This window comes from Anolis sagrei, chromosome 1, assembly GCF_037176765.1.
Source record: "Anolis sagrei isolate rAnoSag1 chromosome 1, rAnoSag1.mat, whole genome shotgun sequence".
Lineage (NCBI taxonomy): Eukaryota > Metazoa > Chordata > Lepidosauria > Squamata > Dactyloidae > Anolis > Anolis sagrei.
In genome coordinates this window covers 24,368,280-24,389,582 of record NC_090021.1, presented here as the reverse complement: position 1 = coordinate 24,389,582, position 21,303 = coordinate 24,368,280, and the positions used below count along the sequence as shown (strand labels likewise).

The window sequence follows — 21,303 nt, the reverse complement described above, 5'->3', positions numbered from 1 at the left end:
CTCCAACCTGGGCTCAGGCCTTCCCAGCTGGGTACTGTATCTGTGAGCAGATGAGAGAAAGAGGGTGGGTGGGGGTAGCTGTGGTCTACAAAGACCATCTTAACCTGACCAGAATGCCTATTAGGGAGCTGAATCACATTGAGTGTGTGTACCTGAGTCGGAAAATCAGGGATAGGCTGTGGATTCTGTTTGTGTATCGGCCACCCTGCTGCCTAACAGACTCCCTGGCTGAGCTCACAGAACTGCTCTCGGAGGTTTTGTTTCTGGGTGACTTCAACAATACCACTGGAGGCCAGTTTGTCAAGTTCATTAACCATTAAAAACATATATTCACCAATGTCTTTCTGTTAGATGCATTCACGTACACACAGCCAACATATAAAAGCAGCTTTTGTATTTTTTTATTTGTTTAAGAGAGGTTGGAATACAAAGGTCAGCAAAAAACCATGCACAGCTTACAGCCACATATTCCATCGGACACAAACATACAGAATCACACTACAATTTTTCTGGAGACAAACCAAAGGTCGTATGACCCAATTGAGACATGTATAATGTTGTGATGGTTTCAGACTTTGCAGTCTACAGCCCACTTTAGCCAACAACAACAACAATGCAGTTTCTGAGGTATCGTATGCACTATTTTTATTTTAATAAAGAACACTCAGAGAAGGAAACATGTGTGAGCCATTTGTATGCACTCAGCTTTGACATCCCTCAAATATTGTGCAATATCCAAGACATAATTGACATGTTTTGACTGCCAGGAACAATATTTATGTATTTGTAATGGTTTGCAGGGCAGCTGCAAAAACTATAGATAGGATGACATTTTGCTGTTTTTAAGCACAGTGGTCATAAACTTGGAACAGGATATGAGTTCAAACATATCCTACGACTTGAAACACTAATCTACCTGAAAAAGATGCAATAAAGATAAAAAATGTGTCTCATCAACAGTTATCCCATTGCCCAATAACCACCAAACATGTATATTCACTTGTTCCTTTAACCTTCTAAATTCATGCCTGTCAGAAACACCAAAAAGCTCTACTGCATCTTCTGTGTCCCATTTTTAATATGAAGAAAAGACTTCATGGAAAGAGATGGTGTGAAAATTATGGAAGAGGAGTTTCTGCTTCACCCAATACCTTGTCTATATTTGACTACAGCCCCTATGATCCCCAACAGCTGGTTATTCTGGATTTTGTAGTGCAAAAGAGGCTATGATTTTTCATTAGTTCCACAATGGGCAGGAATTCAAACATTCTGGAAAAAGCAACACATTCTTGTTTTCCTATTATGGATCTCCTGAATGTGTAAAGTCGCTATATTATGCTTCTCAAGGACCAATTTTTGCTGGAGAGGCCATTGTGTGACAACAAAAGGACCATTTCCATTGCAGAAGGGATGACTGGATATACTGTTTTAATGCTTGTATTTAAATTATGCAAATGTTTATATGTTTTTAGAACATTTACATTATTTTAAATATATTTTTGTCTTATCTCTTGTTTTCTCCCCAAATGATTTTATTACAATCTGCCCAGAGATATTACGACATGATCTTATGACTGCAACATCAATGCTTTATTTTATTTATCTATTGCTAAGAATATTTTTAACCTACTGCCATACTTAATTTTGAACAGTGCTTCTGTTTAAAAAGAAGAGCCATTTCAGTGCCAATAGCTTCCAGATCTCACATTGCAGGGATGTGACTTCCTTGGGTGGTTTCCAATGATGTCACTCCATCAGCACAAAGAAGACTCTTTGTTGGTGGACTCGATCCCTCCACTGATCTACTTCAGAGCAGATAGGATGAGAGATCTCACTACCTCTGAGGATGCTTGCCATAGATGCAGGTGAAACATCAGGAGATAATACCTCTAGAACAGTGGTTCTCAACCTGTGGGTTCCCAGATGTTTTGGCCTACAACTCCCAAAAATCCTGACAAGTTCACCAGCTGTTAGGATTTCTGGGAGTTGAAGGCCAAAACACCCAGGGACCCACAGGTTGAGAACCACTGCTCTAGAACATGGCCATATAGCCCGAAAAAACCTACAACCTCCCAGAGAGAGATCTGTTCATGGAACAATGGATTGAGGCCCTTTCCTCCAAAATGGAAAATCACACAAAAACACACTATAGGATATTCCATTACACAACAGGACAACAGCTGGATTTTTTTCAAACTCAAAATTCAACTTCAAATGTTATTATGCTGCTAGATCAGTTTTTTTATAGGGAATCTAGGCATTAAGCATAACGTAGCCCAATAAAACAAATTCTTTGTGTCTTAGTTTTTAGGCATATTCCTGGGGTTATTTGGGTCACTGATTCAGAAAGAGTTCCCTGAGGTCAAAAAACATCACTGTGCTCAAACATCATTCAGTAAGGAGAACTGTATCTAGGCAATTACGCAGGACCTCTGGTTGGTCTCAGGTCAAAATAGTGTGTGCTCAATAAGAAAAGCATTGAACTGTGGTCAGATTCCACCTGAGTGAGTTTTAAAACTTTCAAAACAGGTCTCCTCTGGAAGGAACAATGAACTCCAGCCTAAAACTTGGCAAACCAAAGTTATATTGGGTTGCTGTGAGTTTTCCGTGCTGTATGGCCATGTTCCAGAAGCATTCTCTATTTTATTATTTATTATTTATGATATTTATATACCACCCTTTTCAACCTCGAAGGAGACTCAGGGTGGTTCACAGTGTTGGCAACAATTCAATGCCAATGCCTCTCCTGACGTTTCGCCCACAACTATGGCAGGCATCCTCAGAGGTTGTAAAGTCTGTTGGAAACTAAGACAAGTTTATATGTCTGTGGAATGTGAGAAAGAACTCTCGTCTGATTGAGGCAAGTGTGAATGTTGCAATTGGCCACCTTGATTAGCATTGAATGTCCGCCTTAAGCAGATAAGGGTTGTTTAAATTGTGTTAGTATGGATGCATTGTTGTTGTATTCAGGCATTGAATGTTTGCCTTTTATGTTTGGAATCTGCCCTGAGTCCCTTCAGGGAGATAAAGCGGAATATAAATATATTATTATTATTATTATTATTATTATTATTATTATTATTATACATTCCACAGACCCCACTTGCCTAGTTTCCAACAGACTTTACAACCTCTGAGGATGTCTGCCATAGATGTGGGCGAAACATCAAGAGAGAATGCTTCTGAAACATCACTATACAGCCCAGAAAACTCACAGCAACCCAGTAATTCTGGCCATGAAAGCCTTCGCCAACACAAAGTTACATCAGCCATATTGTACAAAACTTCCCCACCATTTACAAATGTTAATAATGTTAATGCATCATTACTGGCTGCTTCTTGAGATCGTTGGGATTTTCATTCATTTCTTTTAAACATGGATGGACGTCTTCACCAAGACATGGACATGGGAACATCACATTTTGACTTTCATGGGTGGAAACAATGCTATAATTTCACATTTATCCACTCCTTCATTCATTCTGTATTTAAGAACATCTTTCTTGTCAGTATCTGCCACTCAACACTTCAAACATTATATGGAACTTCCATTATATGGAAGTCTGAGCGAAACAGATGGGTATATTTACACCGTAGCACTCAAATCCATTCTACAGTTATTGCTTTGAAGGTTTGTCCAGTACATAAGCGATTCCTCAGTGTTGTTAGATAGATCTGCTAACCAGTTGATTTTGACATCACAATAATTCCCAGTATCTGTGATTCCATCACATTATAAAGATCACACAGTATAGAAAATATGTATTCCAATATCAGAAGAGGCCATACATTTGTTTCATAGTGGAATACAGCCCTTTTGACATCTTAAAAAAATGTGCATGTGCTATATTGCCTTAAATAACAGCTTTCTTGCAACAGTGAACGAAAAAGCATGAGCATTCCTTAAAAAAAAAAAAAAACCAATAAAGGAGAGAACGGACTTGTAAGGTAAAAGTAAAGCTTTCCCCTGACATTAAGTCTAGTTGTGTCTGACTCCAGGAGGTGGTGCTCATCTCCATTTCTAAGTCGAAGAGCCAGCGTTGTCACTTCCAAGGCGATGTGGCCAGCATGACTGCATGAAGTGCTGTTACCTTCCTGCCAGAGCAGTACCTATTGATCTATTCACATTTGCATGTTTTTGAACTGCTAGGTTGTAGAAGCTGGGACTAACAGCGGGAGCTCACCCCGCTCTCTGGATTCGAACCACCAACCTTTCGGTCAGCAAGTTCAGCAGCTCAGTGGTTTAAACCCACTGTGCCATGAGGGGGGCCCTGAAAATATTTGTAATAGAGACAAATTAAATTAAACAAAATTAACATTTACAAGGAATCTCTATTCTGCCCTTACAAAGTTCTTTCCTAAAGTTCACTCATGTTTTCCTAGTTTCTCTCATATAATGTATGAATGTCAAGGACATTTCAGAGAGCTATTCAAGGACTAGTCAATCTTCCATCATCTTAATCTTTAGTATCTACTTCTCTTACTTTCATACATACATATGCAAACATAGTGTAAATGCAATGATGTAACATCCACCCATCTAAGTCTTCCCAATGGCAGATTATTATAATGGACTGGGAGTTTTAAAATTACATTGAATAAATTAGCTTGTACAGTAGAGACTTGGTTTTCCGACAAACGAGCCAGCAGAACGTGGGTGCGGCTAATAGAAATAGTAGATTAAAATATTTGGACACCTAAATGTTCCCCAATCTTGTTCACGGCAACACTTTTCAAATAGTGTGCTTTCCTTGCATGGCAGGGGGTTGAACTAAATGGTCCATGTGGTCTTTTCCAACTCTATTATTAGATGATGCTATGAAAAGTTACTTTTTATCACTTCTAGAATTCCACAATCATTATAGCCCCAGTGGTCTCTGCTGCAGCAAAAACACAAACAAAAAAACAACTTTAGATGACCGAAAAGACTATAAAGCTGGCCCTTTAGTAGCACTAAGGCAGGTATGAGCAAACTTCAGCCATCCAGGTGGTTTGGACTTCAACTCCCACAATTCCAAACAGCATCAGACCTTTCACTTTTCCCCCTCAGCCCCTTAAGTGGCTGGGGGGGAAAAGGAAGGGCCCTGAGGCTGTTAAGAAGTGTGGGAGTTGAAGTCCAAAACACCTGGAGGGCTGAAGTTTGCTCATACCTATCTTAAATCGCTTCTGGTGTGAGAGAATTGGCCGTCTGCAAGGACGCTGCCCAGGGGACGCCCAGATGATTTGATGTTTTTATCATCCTAGTGGGAGGCTTCTCTCATGTCCCCGTATAAGGAGCTGGAGCTGATAGAGGGAGCTCATCCGCCTCTCCCGGGATTCGAACCTGTGACCTGTCGGTCTTCAGTCCTGCCGGCACAGGGGTTTAACCCACTGCGCCACCGGGGACTCCAGTTTCTCAAGTCACTCCTGACATGACAAAAAAAACCAAAACCTATCTTAAACTCTGTTTTAGTCCTTGGCCATTGGCCTGCGCGTTGCCTCAGGGATTGGATGCAAAATTGGGGTGGAAGTGGGAAAACCTTAAACCTATTTCTCTACCTTTAGCCATATGTTGACTTGCAGAAACCAGTCATTTGTAGTCTGAAGCTGGGACGCACGTGGCCGATCAACCTCAGAATACAGTCAAGATGGTGAAAGTTATTAATTGTTCGTTAACACAAGCTTTTCCCTTTTACTTGAACCTATTGGGGAGGACAAGAGTCGTCTTCTCCTGTCTGGTGAGTAGAGGGCAAACTCCTTTTTGTGCTTTGAAGCAGAAGTAAGATGAGGACATAGAGGGAGAGAAGGAGAGATTGGATCATCTTAAAGGCAGATGCAAAAGTGGGATGACGATGCATTAATCAGGACTGCAGCTGCCAAACTGGGTATGAGATAAATTTGATCAAGGAATGACTTAAGAATAATAGAATAATGGAAGAGGCCTTGTGGGCCATCCAATCCAACCCCCTGCCAAGAAGCAAGAAAATCTCATTCAAAGCACCCCCAACAGATGGCCATCCAGCCTCTGCTTCAAAGCCTCCAAAGGAGCCTCCACCACACTACAGGACAGAGAGTTCCACTGCTGAACAGCTGTCACAGTCATGAAGTTCTTCCTCATGTTCAAGTGGAATCTCCTTTCCTGTAGTTTGAAGCCATTGTTCTGGGTCTTAGTCTCCAGGGCAGCAGAAAAAAAGCTTGCTCCCTCCTCCCCATGACTTCCCCTCACAGCTGAGTAAGAGTTGGCAACCTTAATCCCAGTTAAGACAAAGCATTTGCACTGAATTCCAATCAGAAATGCCCCGTTAAACTGAACACCCTGGCTGCATCCTTTTGCCATTAGAGAACTCGCACCTGTTGCCCTCAATAAAGACTTTTACTGAAGCTCATCAGGCAACTGAATGCCTGTCATAAGATATCAAAGGCATGCTTTTGCACTTGTTTTTTTTTTATGGGAGCCAAGAGTTAAAAGTTAACATCGGCACTGAATACAGTCTGCCAAAGCAAGAACTAGTTAACATTTGCTCAAAGAGTAGCATCACTGCCAAATCCAAAGGTTAAAGGGCCCGGTGCCCAAATAGCCATCATCTGCAAACATGTCTGTCCAATTTCTATTAGGCCAATAGTAATGGAGGCATATTTAGTGCAAGCATTAAAACTTGGCAGCCAGAACCCAAGGAATGCATTTTATGTAATAAGTACTTAAAACAAATCATTGTATGCAAATTATTCCCCATTCTTATTGCGGATAATCACACTTTTATCATCATGAGGGGTCCTTTTTCTGAGTTCTGTGGGACTTTGTGTCATGCAAATATGGACAGGAGAGTAGCAGTAAGACATAACCAGATGCAAGTTTATTCAGAAGTCAGTCTGAGGACAACAGTGCTTAGTCCTGGGTGAATATATTTGGGATTACTCTCCTGGAGTCCCAGTAAAGGTAAAGGTTTTCCCTTGACATTAAGTCTAATCGTGTCCAATTCTGGGGGGTGGTGCTCATCTCCATTACTAAGTCAAAGAGCCGGCATTGTCCATAGATGCCTCCTAGGTCATGCGGCTGGCATGACTGCATGGAGCATCATTACCTTCCCACTGGAGCAGTACCTATTAATCTATTCACATTTGCATGTTTTCAAACTGCTAGGTTGGGAGAAGCTGGGGCTAACAGTGGGAGCTCACCCCGCTGCCCAGATTCAAACCACTGAGCTTTCAGCCAGCAAGTTCAGCAGCTCAGCGCTTTAATCCGCTGTGCCACCGGGGAGTCTCAGAGATTAGGCTAAATCCTACAGTAGACAGTTGCAATTAGAGCTCCTTCCATTGGTGGAATGAAAAGAGATAATCTGCAGCATGCACTACCTCAAAATTGCCTTAGAGGGCTGGGAACTCCTCCAGAGCTGTTTTGGGGTTGTGTAAAGAATGTGAGGGGTTGTGCAATTGGGCCAACACTAAAGCTGGATCCTGGTCAGCTGAACAACTGTTTTCTCTCTTCCCACCTCATATTTTACAGTAACAAACATAATCAAGAAACAATGAACATGCACCCCAATTTGAAGCAGATCACACATTTTTATCCAGAACTATCCAGTTGATAAAATTACCAATTAACACAAGATTAAGAACCATAAAGTATATTTCCAAAAATCAACATGGGCAAGAGAATGGATTGCCATATTCATTCGCAAATTAGTAACTTTGTACCATGTTGTGTTGAATTTAGAGTGCTCTTGGTCATCTCAGTTAATTCTTCTATCATTTGAGATTGCTAAATAATTTTTTCAGGCTGTAACTCAGAGCTTTTATTGGCCAGATTTCCTGTGATGCACAATCTCTAAGCCAGTGGTTCTCAACCTGGGATCCCCAGATGTTTTTGGCCTACAACTCCCAGAAATCCCAGCCAGTTTACCAGCTGTTAGGATTTCTGAGAGTTGAAGGCCAAAAACATCTGGGGACCCCAGGTTGAGAACCACTGCTCTAAGTAATGTCTTGTCTACTCAGGAGAGAATGCTTCTGGAACATGGCCATACAGCTCGGAAAACTCACAACAACCCGCTTTTGTCTACTCTTTTATTTGTAAGATCATTCCCTTTTCATAATTTGAATGATCATCCAATACCTTTGAATGAGCCCCCAGTGATGAAATGGATAAAACCTTTGTGCCAGCAGGACTGCTGACTGAAAGCGGTTTGAATCCGGGGAATGAAGTGAGCTCCCATCTGTCAGCTCCAGCTTCTCATGCGGGGGACATGAGAGAAGCCTCCCACAGGATAATAAAACATCCAAGCGTCCCCTGGGCAATGTCCTTGCAGATGGCCAATTCTCTCACAGCAGAAGTTACTTTTTCCTGACACGAAAAAAACCCTTTGAACTAAACTATTTGGACGTGCAGCATACAATTATCTAGAAATGACCATGTCTCCATAATGCAAAATTGATTCTAGAATGCCCACCAGTCCTTTTATGCTCATAACATGTTCTGTGTAATCAGCTGAATCTTTTTCTAAGTAAATACTTATAGGATCAATGTAGAAGTACCTAGTCAACTATCTAGCCATACCACAATTGCAACATAGACTACTCTTGAGTTCAAAATGATCTAGCCTACCACTTGGAGTACCAACATTCCTCCCTTTAACAACTTCTAATGATTTATTCTCCTATTGCACTCTGCCTTCCTTGCAAATAAATATAGTTATCATTTCATCTAGAGTTCATAAAGGGAGCACACCAAACTCTTTGTACTTTAAGTTGAATACTAAAATAAAATTAATTTTTGATGGGATTTTCCCATTTTATAGCCATTTATGAAAATATAAAAAAATGTTTGAAACACAAATGATTGACATCCTACTTATCTTACAAAAATGTCAAAAGTGGTATTATTACAATCCCAGACATTGTAGAGATGGGAGGATCTCAATTTTTAGGGTGAAATATTATCCTCTATTTTACAACATCATTAAAGGATGGATATAACATTGGGACAGACTCCACTCAATGTATTGTAGAAGACCTCACAACTTCTGAGGATGCTTGCCACAGATGCAGGCAAAATGTCAGGAGAGAATGCTTCTAGAACATGGCCATCCAGCCCGAAAAACCTACGACAACCCAGAGACTTCACTCACTCCCAAAGTAGATTGTCAGCAAGTCTCCTCAAAGTAACTTTCTGTATAAACATCTTGTATCTAGGTTAGTAACAAGGCGTGAGGAGTAACCTATATTCTCAAGTTGAGCTGGGATTTCTAGTAGGTGCCAACATTTATTCTCCCTTGGTATCAGTAAACAATGGAAGAGAAACACAGGCCTATATTTAATGTCATGGTCAGACCATGAATGAGTCATTATAAAGGATCTTAGTTTCCTCCAAAATTTACTCTAATGTTTACATTGCATAGACTATGGTTACCTCCCAACCATGATCTGAACTGAGAGACCAATGGTGACTTGGAATCCAACAATGGCCATCTGATCCATTTGTACATAATGGCAATCTGGACTTCTTAAAATTTAATAATTTTCATACTTTTATAATTTTATCAGTGAGATTTTTATGTGCTGTTGATTATACTTATGTCATTGTATTTATACTTATGTATTGTTGCATATGGCACTTGGAGTGCTTCTGTGAGCTGTCCTGAGTCCCTTTGGGGAGATGGTGGTGGGGTACAAATCAAGATTTATTATTATTATAAGTGTTTGAAAGAGAGGAATTGAGGTGAAAGAACTGTAACTTATTCACAATGGGAAAACCATAGTTTGGCTATGACATCTAAATCAAGCATAGCACTTGTCAAATGCAGAAAGGATCAGTCACCTCTTAAAAGCATTTATTGTAGCCTTTTCCTATGTACTGATGTGGGACCTAAGATCTGCCAAGGAGGACCTTCTCTTGGTCCCACCTCTATCTCACATGCGGTTGGTAAGGATGAGAGAGAGGGCCTTCTCGGTGGTGGCCCCCCAAATAGGGAGATTGGGGAGCCTAATCTCCTCAAGAGATTAGGGTAGCCCCAACTTTTGCTCATGTTTAGGGATATTTGCGGACTTAGTGAGGGGTCATTGTTGCACTCTTTGATATTGTATATAGCCACTATTTTACAGTTGATGGGTTTTTTAGAATCTGTAATTGTTAGGGGTTTTATCGCTTTTTATGTGTAATTGGGTTAATTTTATTATCATTAATTTTACCTTTTTATATTTTGCTGTACTTGTATTGTGTTGCACTATTGAGTGCGTCCTGTGAGCCACCCCGAGTCCTTCTGGGGATATTGTGGCGATACAAATAAAATTATTATTATTATTACTGTATTGTCGAAGGCTTTCATGGCCAGAATCACTGGGTTGTTGTCTGCTTTCCAGGTGTATGGCCATGTTCCAGAAGCATTCGCCCCAGGCTACACAGAGAACCCATGAAATCCACAAACATGTGGACAATTTCAACAGAAAGGAAGAAACCATGAAAATGAACTAAATCTGGATACCAGTATTAAAAAAAACTCTAACATCATAACAGTAGATAAAGAACAACACTCAAGAACAGGGGAATTCCAGACAAGAAACAATCATGGCCAGCTAATCACAAAGAATTCCCCCAGGCAGGAAGCAGCAAGACCTTGACAACTGCTAGGCCATTCAATGCTAATCAAGGTGGCCAATTGCTACATTCACACCTATCTCAAACAGACAAAAGTTCTTTCTCCCACCCTGGACATTCCACAGATATATAAACCCAATTTCCTAGTTTCCAACAGACCTCACAACCTCTGAGGATGCCTGTCATAGATGCAGGCGAAATGTCAGGAGAGAATGCCTCTGGAACATGGCCATACAGCCCGGAAAATGCACAAAAACCAATTGTTATTGTTGTTATTGTTATTATTATTATTATTATTGTTGTTGTTGTTGTTTTAGAAACAGTACAATTAAGAGATATGCCAAGGGAGAAATTGAGTTTTTTAAAATGTCAATTACATCTGTCAGTGATTTGTTTCACTTAACCTCCTGTTTTAAGAATTAAGAATAAAGAGCAAGGGAAAGAATTAAAACAAAGCAGAAAGCAAAATGCCCACATGCAAAACAAACAAACAAACAAAACCAGTGAAGTAAGATCCGTAGCTAACGACATACAAAGCTGTGAAGTCCAAATGATGTGAATGTTTGAACAGAAAGTTGCATTCAGTCCCAATGGATAGACATGCTTTTTCTGCAAAAGCAGATGCTGAAGGAGAATGAATGCAAATAGTATTAAAAATGAATTACTGGATTCAAGCTGAACTATTTAAGCCCATCAAATACTTACAGACCTGACTTACGCATGCTCACTCTGAAATTAGTCCCACTTATATTAAACCGGTCTTACTCAGAATTAAGTACCCAAAAAGTCTTCTGTTTTAAACAACTTGCTCAGGTGTGCGGATGCAGAGAGATTGTCAACTGTTTGCCAAGGCGGAAGATCACAAGTAGTTGCTTTGTGGACTACAGCTCCCAGTATCGCCCAGCAAATAGGGCCATTGACTTATACTGGTTGTGGGCATTCAACCCAAAAGTAGTATATCTAAGGTCTGCATAGGATATTGTGAGAGGTTATGTTTGAATTGTTACGTCATAAGCCATAGCAGCACGTATGAGAAGGTAAACGAAGACAGCGGTATTTCATCCTTCAAGTTAATCTTCTACATTTAGAACTGTTAGATACTGACTTTCAGAGAACAAACACACACACATATAAAAACAAAAGTTTTGCAAGGAACAGTTAATACCCCACAGGACTGTTTTTTTAACTCTCTAAAGAACCAACCAAGAACAGAATTAGGTTAGTCATTAGGAAAAAAGCTAAGGCACTAGAACTGCAGCGGATAAAGAAATGAAAACAACCTTGCACACCGAGTTGACAAAACCTTCAAGCTATTATGTCCATGGAAGGGCATTGGTACTACCACCCATTTGCTAGAATAAATTATTAGATGAGGGAGAGGGATGGTGGGGAAAAGTCATATCCTTTCTGTTCCTTCAATTAAAAAAAAAATTACGCTGTTCTCCCAGAGAGTGCTGCTTCGGTTACGGAAACTGTTTCTATAGTAAACATTTCTACAGAATTGAGGGGACAGCTTTGGCTCATCTTGGACTTCCCTCTTTCTCTTCTGAAATCCTAAGATGATGCTAGTCTTTATCTCTCTTTTCCAGGCATGATCTGCAGGTGAAGCAATCAAATCCATATCTCTTCGTTGTCTCTAGAATCAACAGGTGTCTCTTTTTTTCAAGTAGCATCACAATTTAATAAATATCGGTTGCTGGCTCTGCTTTTGCACAGTCTCGCTAAGGGGAAAGACACTAGAGATAGCTACATCCACTATGCCTTGGCAAAGCTCTGGATACAGTTTCCTAAAAATCAAAACCAAGAAGAGAAGGATTAAAATGATAAATAAAACACAGTTTGAAAAACATTTCATGCACAAGCATAATAACCGTATCAGTTGTACAAAAGACACATGCTCTAATTCCAGAACATGCAACGTTTTGCTGAAACCTATGTTTTATTTCAGAACAAGGTTGTTGGTACTTCCAGCTGCTCCAAGAGGAAATTATATGATAATAAACCAGGCATGGGCAAACTTCAGCCCTCCAGGTGTTTTGAACTTCAACTCCCACAATTCCTAACAGTTTCAGGCCCCTTCCTCCCCCCCCCCCCCCGCAGGACTTAGGTCCTAGAGGACCCAAACTAGCCCATGGCCATGATGGACTGTATCATCTTGTTTGAAGGGGATATGGTGTCCCACAATCTCAGCTCTTGGGCAGTGGTATAGAGAGACATGCCTTCTATTATTATTATTATTATTATTATTATTATCTGATACATAACAAGATTAGTAAACAGCAAAACAAGATCACTATGCTGGCTTTTGTATTGGATCATACATCAGACACTTCCCAAGTGTCTAGGACTGTGTGAAGTATTGGTGAATAATGCATACAGATCCAAGTAGGGTGGCCTTTTGCAGCTGACAGATGGTAATTTTGTCAGCGTTGATTGTTTTTAAGTGCAGGCCAAGGTCTTTAGGCACTGCACCCAGTGTGGTGATCACCACTGGAACCACCTTTACTGGCTTGTGCCAGAGTCTTTGCAGTTCTATCATTATAATAATAATAAAAAACAATAAAACTTTATTTATATACCGCTCTATCTCCCCGAGGGGACTCAGAGCGGTTCTCAGGTAAAAAACACAGAACATACAAAGTAAAAACAACATAACCACAAGATTAACAAAACAAAATATGCATAAAAATTGTCGCCATAACACACACATATTAAAAGTAATCCTGCCTGTTCAAGGCAATTAAATTTTTTAAAAAAGGCCAGGCCAGTATTCGTGCATTAAAATAATAATAATAATAATAATAATAATAATAATTATTATTATTATTATTATTATTATTATTATTATTATCTTCTGTTCTCTCTTGATTGAGACCCAAGTTGGCTAGTATTCAGGTCCCATGCTGGTTAGTGCTTTAAATGTCATTATTGCACTTTGAATTTAGATCAGAAGCATACTGGCATGCCAGCTGTTAGGAATTGTGGGAGTTGAAGTCCAAAACACCTGGAGGGCCAAAGTTTGCCCATGTCTGTGTTACGTGATTTTAGTGTGATATCCACAAGGCTAGCCCCAAGTAAAATGCATTGCAGTACACTAATATGGAAATGACCTTATTGTGGGTCTAACTTTTAATTTCATTTCTTGTTCCCCAGTGCAGGAGTAATGACCACAAACAGGGAGAAAAGTCACTTCTGCATGTATAAAGTCTCCTTTCGAATAACGCCAATGGCAACCTTCAGAATTACACATTTGCTGTCTGACATTTAAATAAATATATTGTGGCATCCCTACGAAATTTTATTAACATGCAACAATATACGACAAGAGAAGGGTGCTTACTGGGCACACGCAGGGGCACCATTGACTTCAATTAGCCAGACCTTCAAGTCTTCATCCACCATGAAATCAAAGCCAAAGAGCTGGAAACTCTGGTAATGGAGGTGTTTGGTGCTGATTGCAGGTTCTATACACATAAGGCAACTTCTGTGAAAAAGTATGGAACACGGGTGAATCGGGATGTGAAGTTTTGTGAGGGAGAGAGCTTTAATGCTGGAGTTCAGGAAGTATACAAAACGATTTACAGTCCCTCCCCAAACAACACACCTCAGAATTCTTTAGAGTATTATTATTATTATTATTATTATTATTATTATTATTATATTTATATGCCACTTTATCTCCCCAAAGGGCACTCAAAGCAGCTTCACATAAAAGCATTAATTTTTAGCCCACCTTTCTTTTGATACAGAAGTCAAGGCGACTAGCAGCAAACACCAATTGCTATAGTGATTATTTCCTGCAGCAATGTTATGTAACTACAACTTGACTTTTATAGTTATGGATTAATTCAAATAGACTCTAGAGTAGTGGTTCTCAACCTGGGGTCCCCAGATGTCCCAGAAATCCCAGCCAGTTTAGCAGCTTTCTGGAGACCCCAGGTTGAGAACCACTACTCTAAAGCTTTCAAGATTCCCTTAAGAATTCCAGTCCCCCCCCCCCCCCAAAATTATAAAAGTCTATACGACAAACTCCTTTCTCTCAGTCTCAAAGGGACTACAAGACCCCTTTGTGTACTGATACATACTAACACAGCTATGTTTGACAGCAACTTCAGATAGGAAACTTATATTAAGAATGAGAACTCAACAATTTTAGAGCAGAAAACTGCATTCATATGACTCTGACTCAGATTTTGAAGTGAATTGCTTTAGTGTATCAGGTTAACCACCAACTGCAGTAAATCTTGCCAATCGAAAGGTTGACAGTTTGAAGCACAGGTTGGGGTAAGCTCCTGATCTTTAGCCTAGCTTCTGCCTACCTAGCAGTTCGAAAGCAAATGTGAGTAGACAAATAGATACTGCTTTATAAGGGGAAGGTATTTAACCCATAAGGAAATGCAGTCTCCAGGACAGCAGAAAGCAAGCTTTCTCCCTCCTCCCTATGACTTCCCCTCACATCTTTATATATGACCCTCATCATGTCTCCTCTCGGCCTTCCCTTTTGCAGGCTATACATGCCGCTCCTCATAGGACTTGTTCTCCAGACCCTTGATCATTTTAGTCGCCCTCCTCTGGACACATTCCAGCTTGCCAACATCACTTTTCAATTGCGGTGCCCAGAACTGGACACAATGTGATTCCAGGTGTGGTCTGACCAAGGCAGAATAGAGGGGTAGCATGACTTCCCTGGATCTAGACACTAGACTCCTATTGATGCAGGCCAAATCCCATTGGCTTTTTTAGCCGGTGCATGACATTGTTGGCTCATTTTTAACTTCTTGTTAAACAAGATCTTTTTCACACGTACTGCTGTCGAGCCAGGTGTTCCCCATTCTGTATCTTTGCATTTCATTTTTTCTGCCTAAGTGGAGTATCTTGCAGTTTAATTAAAATTGGAATAAAAATGAATAGGGTGAAGTAAATATGAAACAAATAACAGCACGCTTTGCCTCACTGTAGTTCTCATGCTGCATTACCTTATTATGTTTTTGACTTGTAATAAGATTGCATTTTCCAGATTAGTGTTCAAAGCACTCATGAGATACTGATTAAACTCCTCAAAGAACATTTCATTCCCTTCTTCATATCTCCCATAGTTTTTAGAATATTCCTTCTGTATGCAGTGATTGGTCAAATGGCAGGTTTTGTCCAGGAAATTAGCACTATTGTAAGCTTCGGAAGAGGTCCGTAGAACGCCTTCTCGGTAGAGGTAGATATTATAAAGGTGATCCACTAGCACCCAGCTTCTAAAAGTCAAAACAAAATAGAGATTGTGTTGTTGTTTTTGAAAATACATATACCAATGAAGGAAAATCAAACTGAACTGTGATTCAACCTTTAAAGATATCGATGCAGTAAAGTTACCGAATATCAAATTTGCGATGACCTGGTTCTAAGAGCAAAGGCTTCTCAAGGTATTTCTGAATCACATGTACTTGTCCTTGATTATCTATAAACTCCAGAAGTTCAGAGGCCTCTGAAGAGATAAGAATTCCTTCACCTAAACAAACAAAAACAAAAGAGCAACGTATATATTTCTACAACCAAAGTAGACGTAAGAGTTCTCATATTAAAATACAGAGTTTATATATATGGTAGGCCTTCTTGTTATGCACTCTCATTGAATGTGGGAATCTGTTTATCTGTTTGTTTGTTTTGCTCTGTTAGAAATGTAATACAATGTTCTGGTTGCGGATGACATGATAAAAAAATAAATAAATTGAATGTGGGTTTGCAAAGAACTTTGAATACCATAGAATTGCATTGGAAGACTACAGATTTCTCGAATTATGCTTTCTCTAATCCTTCAGTGCAATTCTAAGTCTGGAAGTTGAAGGCCTATAGAGAACACTTCTCCAGGTATCTATAGATCCTGCAATGCAATTCTATAGTATACTTTGGCCATGGCTATGTTTTCTGGCTATGTTTTTCTATTTATATATAGATACACAAAACTATGTATGTATGTATGTTTGTACCTTAAAGGCTTCTACACAGCTTGATGGATCTGGACCAAACTTGGTACACTTAGCTTTCATTATCCAACTTAAAATGCTGGTGGAGTTTTTAAAATTTCACCCCTTTTGATTGTTGTCTTATTTTTAAAACAACTTCTATTGGCAGCCTCATGCTGCAGTACTCAGATGCACCAACAAGAGGGCAGAATATAGATAAATAGGCTGTATTAGAGGAAGAGATGACAAATAGAGGAGGGCTAGAGCATCAGTAGGGAGACACTCTCAGAGAGCCAGGCAAAGATGGAAGCAAGCTGGAGAAAAGAGGAGGATGGTGGTCCTTCCAACCTGGCTTCCTTAGTTCTAGGGGAAGGGACAGGAGGTGGCAGCCTCTGAGGGACAGAAGAAGGCATACCCACTGATTGCCAGGAATACACACTAGTAAATGGTTTATTTTGAATATCTGCATGAGTACACAAGCAGTCCATTTAGTTTTGCCTGATGCTAACCTTTGGCACCTGCTGAAGATTTGGCTATCCACACAGTTCCTTCTCCGCTTTCTTTCCTCTTCTGATAGGACGCCAGGAAAACCTCCCTCTCATCCGTTCTTGTGTTGTTTACCAGGTGCTGAATCCCGTTCTGTGCTGGGGCCACTGGAGTCTTCAGGTCAGTTGGATAAATCACATAGGATTCCGGGAACCACGTGCAAGACTCCACCAATTCCGGGCTCGTCTTGATGAGCCTAAACAGAAAGAGAGATTTTGGGTGGTTTCCTCAACTTGTAAGTTGTAGCTTTATGTCCTCTTCCATATTCTCCGCTGCATTGCTAAAAGGTACTAATTCAATGGATCACTTTGCATTTGTGCAAGTGGGTATGAAAGCATGGAGTCCAACTGCCCTATTGCACATGGGACGTACATGTACAACTTATAACTATAAGGAAACTTACTTTTGGCAGCAGACATGCAGCAAAAGTAATATACAGTATTATTTCAATTAGCCTAACTTTATCTGGCAGTGTAGACTAATTTATTTATTTACAGTAATTATAGCTTCTCACCCTGAAGGAGATTTGGGGCGGATCACAGAACACATATACGGCAGACATTCAATGCTGATTATATAATGACAGGACAGAAAACAGATAGAGGTATATTTAGGCTTTTTCTCATCATTCAGCATTTTTGGAGGCTATGCTTGGTTCCAGCCACATCATTATTATTATTATTATTATTATTATTATTATCATCTTTATTTGTACCCCGCTAACATCTCCCGAAGGACTCAGTGTGGCTTCCAAAGGCCAAGGCCCTCAATAAAACAACAGCATAACAAATACAACACTAAAACTCATAAAACAAATCAATAAACATTAAAGCAGTAACAATAAAACATTAAAACAATACATACAGCCACAGGGGGTGCTGTTGCTCCATCTCCTTGCCGAAGAGCTTTTTTTGTAAAACACCGTGTGCCTAAAATATCTCCCCACTTAATGTGGTTCCTATTCATCTACTCACTGTTTTCGATCCGCTAGGTATTATTTATTTATTTACTATATTTGTATACCGCCCTTCTCATCCCACAGGTGACTCAAGGAGGTTTACAGAGGCAACAATTCAATGCCCAACAATACCATAAAACATTTAAAACATTTAAAAACATTAACTTATAATATAAAACCATATCAAGATCAATAAAACATAAATAATTTGCGTCTCCTATTTAAAACACTGTCCAATCTCATCATCCAGTCGTTCCATTTTCAAACGCTTGCTCAAACAGCCAAGTCTTGACTTTTTTCTGAATTTAAAAAATTACCCTGCCTTTCAAATCAAAATTGGATTTTTTGATAACTTCTGTGGGTGTTTTTGTTTGTTTTCTTGGCAATCTCACTGGCCCCTGAACTGTCCTTGAGGCGGAAAGTTGATTCCTGCATTTGTTATTACCCCAGTCACATCAGCAGACAAAATTGGGAGGAGAAAGGACCTCACTCATTAGCATACAATGTCATGAGTTCAAACTATTGGTTCCATATTGCCTAGTCTACCCAACAATAGACATGTTCTCCAGAGGCCCCAATCACTGATCCTCTATACCAGGTTTGGGCAAACTTTGGCAAAGTTTGCGGAAGCCTTCTCTATAAATTATACATGCTTTCTAGAGGGCCCTCTGAGGATACCCAAAATGAATGGATACTCAAGTCCCATTATATACAATGACATTGAAAAATGCTGGAGCTCAAGGGCAGGGAGACACTGTTATTTTATTATGGATTTCTCATTGACGATTCTAAATGGTCAGAGAGGAAAGAAGATCATTGCACACCATGTCAGCAGGGTGTGTGCTAAATCTGTCTCATACCACTCCCAAGTCTATTTTCTCATGTCTCAGAATTAGATTTCTAGATAAAATACATTATATAGTTGACCCCCTGTATCCATGGATTCAACATTCATGGATTTAGCCATCCACAGATTGGAATATTTTTTAAGAAAATCTAAAAAGCAAATCTTGATTTTGCCATTTTATATAAGGGATATCTTGGGGCTCCCAGTGGCACAGCGGGTTAAACTGCTGAGCTGCTGAATTTGCTAACTAAAAGGTCAGCAGTTCGAATCTGGGGAGTGGGGTGAGCTGCCGTTCTTAGCCCCAGCCTGTCAACCTAGCAGTTTGAAAACATGCAAGTGGGAGTAGATCAATAAGTACCACTTTGGCAGGAAAGTAATGGCACTCCACGCAGTCATGCCGGCCACATGACCTTGGAGGTGTCTACGGACAATGCCAGCTCTTTGGCTTAGAAATGGAAATGAGCACCAACCCCCAGGGTCAGACACAACTAGGGGAAACATTTACCTTTTAATAAGGAATATCATTTTGCAGCATCATTGAATCTAATAGGACTTGAGCATCTACAGATTTTGATATCCATGGGGAGTCTTGGAACCAAACTCCAATGGATACCAGTGGTCCACTCTATACAATATGGACCAGTTATTACAACCAAACCACATAATGTTGTTGTTTGTTTATTTTCAGAATAAAAGATTTCGAATGTTACATTTTCTTGTACTTGATCAAAACAATCACAGCATTTAAATAACAAAAGGAAAGGAGGATGTAACTCGAGGGGCTTTGACATTAAGCATCCCAGTGCACACATGCATACACACACACACATCTTACTTCACTAAAGAAGCTTTCCGACAGAGTTTATCAGCTCCTCTGTAGTAGTTCACCAGCTGTACAAGGCCAGGTTCATGCCCTACAAAAGAAAAAAAAAGCTTGTTTATTATACCTAAATTATTTGGATGTTGAAAATCTCTGTAAAACAAAACGAAGGAGGAAAACGGATTGTTTATACTGATAACACTGATATTAATATGTTTGTCTAGATATAAAAAATAAAATGTTCACAAGATCAAATTTAAAATTCCTGCAATATTTATTATGCATGTTTTTTACAAACCTATGCATACCACTGGTATTCCAAAACTCAGGTTAGCGGGAGAGTGGGTTGAGCTCCCTCTGTTAGCTTCAGCTCCCCATGCAGGGACATGAGATAAGCCTCCCACAAGAATGGTAAAACATCAGACACCCTTAGGGTGTCCCCTGGGCAATGTCCTTGCAGACGGTCAATTCTCTCACACCAGAAGCGACTTGCATTTTTTCAAGTTGCTCCTGACACGAGGGGAAAAAAGCAGTGTATATCCAACCAGTCTTAATAACATAGTTTTAAAGATGCTCTCTCTTCTTCTGTGAAGATATTGCCGAAAGGGGAGAACAAAGAGGTCTCTTTTTACAAAATGGCCACAATGGGGCACTGATGAAACTGAAGAGTTGGTGCTCAAACATGCAGAACAGAATTAATATGGCACTAGGTCAGACAGTATTTAGCCAAGTGCTTTTAATCACTGAAGGAGATGGCATTCATATAAGGGATGCCACTGTTATGCCTTTGAATTTAGCTCTGTATGAAACCAAATGTTAAGAGAGGTGATTAAAATTCTAAGTATAACCTAAACTTCACCAATTCACAAAGGAGCAAATCGCTGTAGATGATGTGGCAAGCAATTTGGAATAATCAAATCCAAAGGCAATGCTTCAGACTTTCAAGGGAATCTATCAAGTTACATAGGAGGGGGTTCTCTGTGGTTCGCAGAGTTCAAGCTAGGTGTAATTAAAATGGAAACAGATTAGAGGGAAAGGAAAGTTATTATTAATATAGTTAAGAGTTACTCCGCTACAGCAGGAGGTAAATGAGAAGGAACTTTGAGGACAGAACCCAATTGTTGGGAATTATAATCACCATTGTCAGACCTCCTGAGAAAACAACTCCATTAACATTTCCTCTTCCAGGGCATCCCCTGCCTAGCAGTCTTCCCACTAGGATGAGAAATTGAATCTAAGGGTTGCTTTGAGTTTTCCAGGCTGCATGGCCATGTTCCAGAAGCACCAGGTTGTGGTGCAGCTGGTTGGGAGTCAGCTGCCTTAAAATCACTAATGACCAAAAAGTCATGAGTTCGAAGTCAGCCTGGGTCAGAGTAAATTCCTGACCACTTGTCTAGCTTGCTGCCGACTTTTGCAGCCCAAAAGACAGTTGCATTTGTCAAGTAGGAAATTTAGGTACCGCTTATGCAGGGAGACTAATTTAACTAATTTATGACACCATAAAACTCTCCAGCAATGTGCAAAATAATGAGGAAGTACTCTATCGGTGTCAGAAGTAGACGGTGAAGTGACAGCTCCCCTGGTGGCCGGAATTCAAAAGCATACCCTCAT

The 21,303-nt window shown here is 40.0% G+C and overlaps 1 protein-coding gene across 1 annotated transcript in view; it reads right to left on the bottom strand.

Annotated features, from left to right (window-relative positions):
• Window positions 1–379: 379 nt before the first annotated feature.
• Window positions 380–21,303, bottom strand: part of TTL (tubulin tyrosine ligase) — a 40,866-nt gene continuing 19,942 nt past the window's right edge. The window contains exons 2-7 of the mRNA XM_060754470.2: window positions 19,708–19,786; window positions 17,031–17,263; window positions 15,932–16,067; window positions 15,544–15,813; window positions 13,908–14,051; window positions 380–12,354 (exon numbers count right to left, since the gene is read on the bottom strand). Of these exons, the coding sequence (XP_060610453.2) occupies window positions 12,240–12,354; window positions 13,908–14,051; window positions 15,544–15,813; window positions 15,932–16,067; window positions 17,031–17,263; window positions 19,708–19,786 (977 nt within the window). The 3' untranslated portion in view covers window positions 380–12,239. The remainder of the gene's footprint in view (window positions 12,355–13,907; window positions 14,052–15,543; window positions 15,814–15,931; window positions 16,068–17,030; window positions 17,264–19,707; window positions 19,787–21,303) is intronic.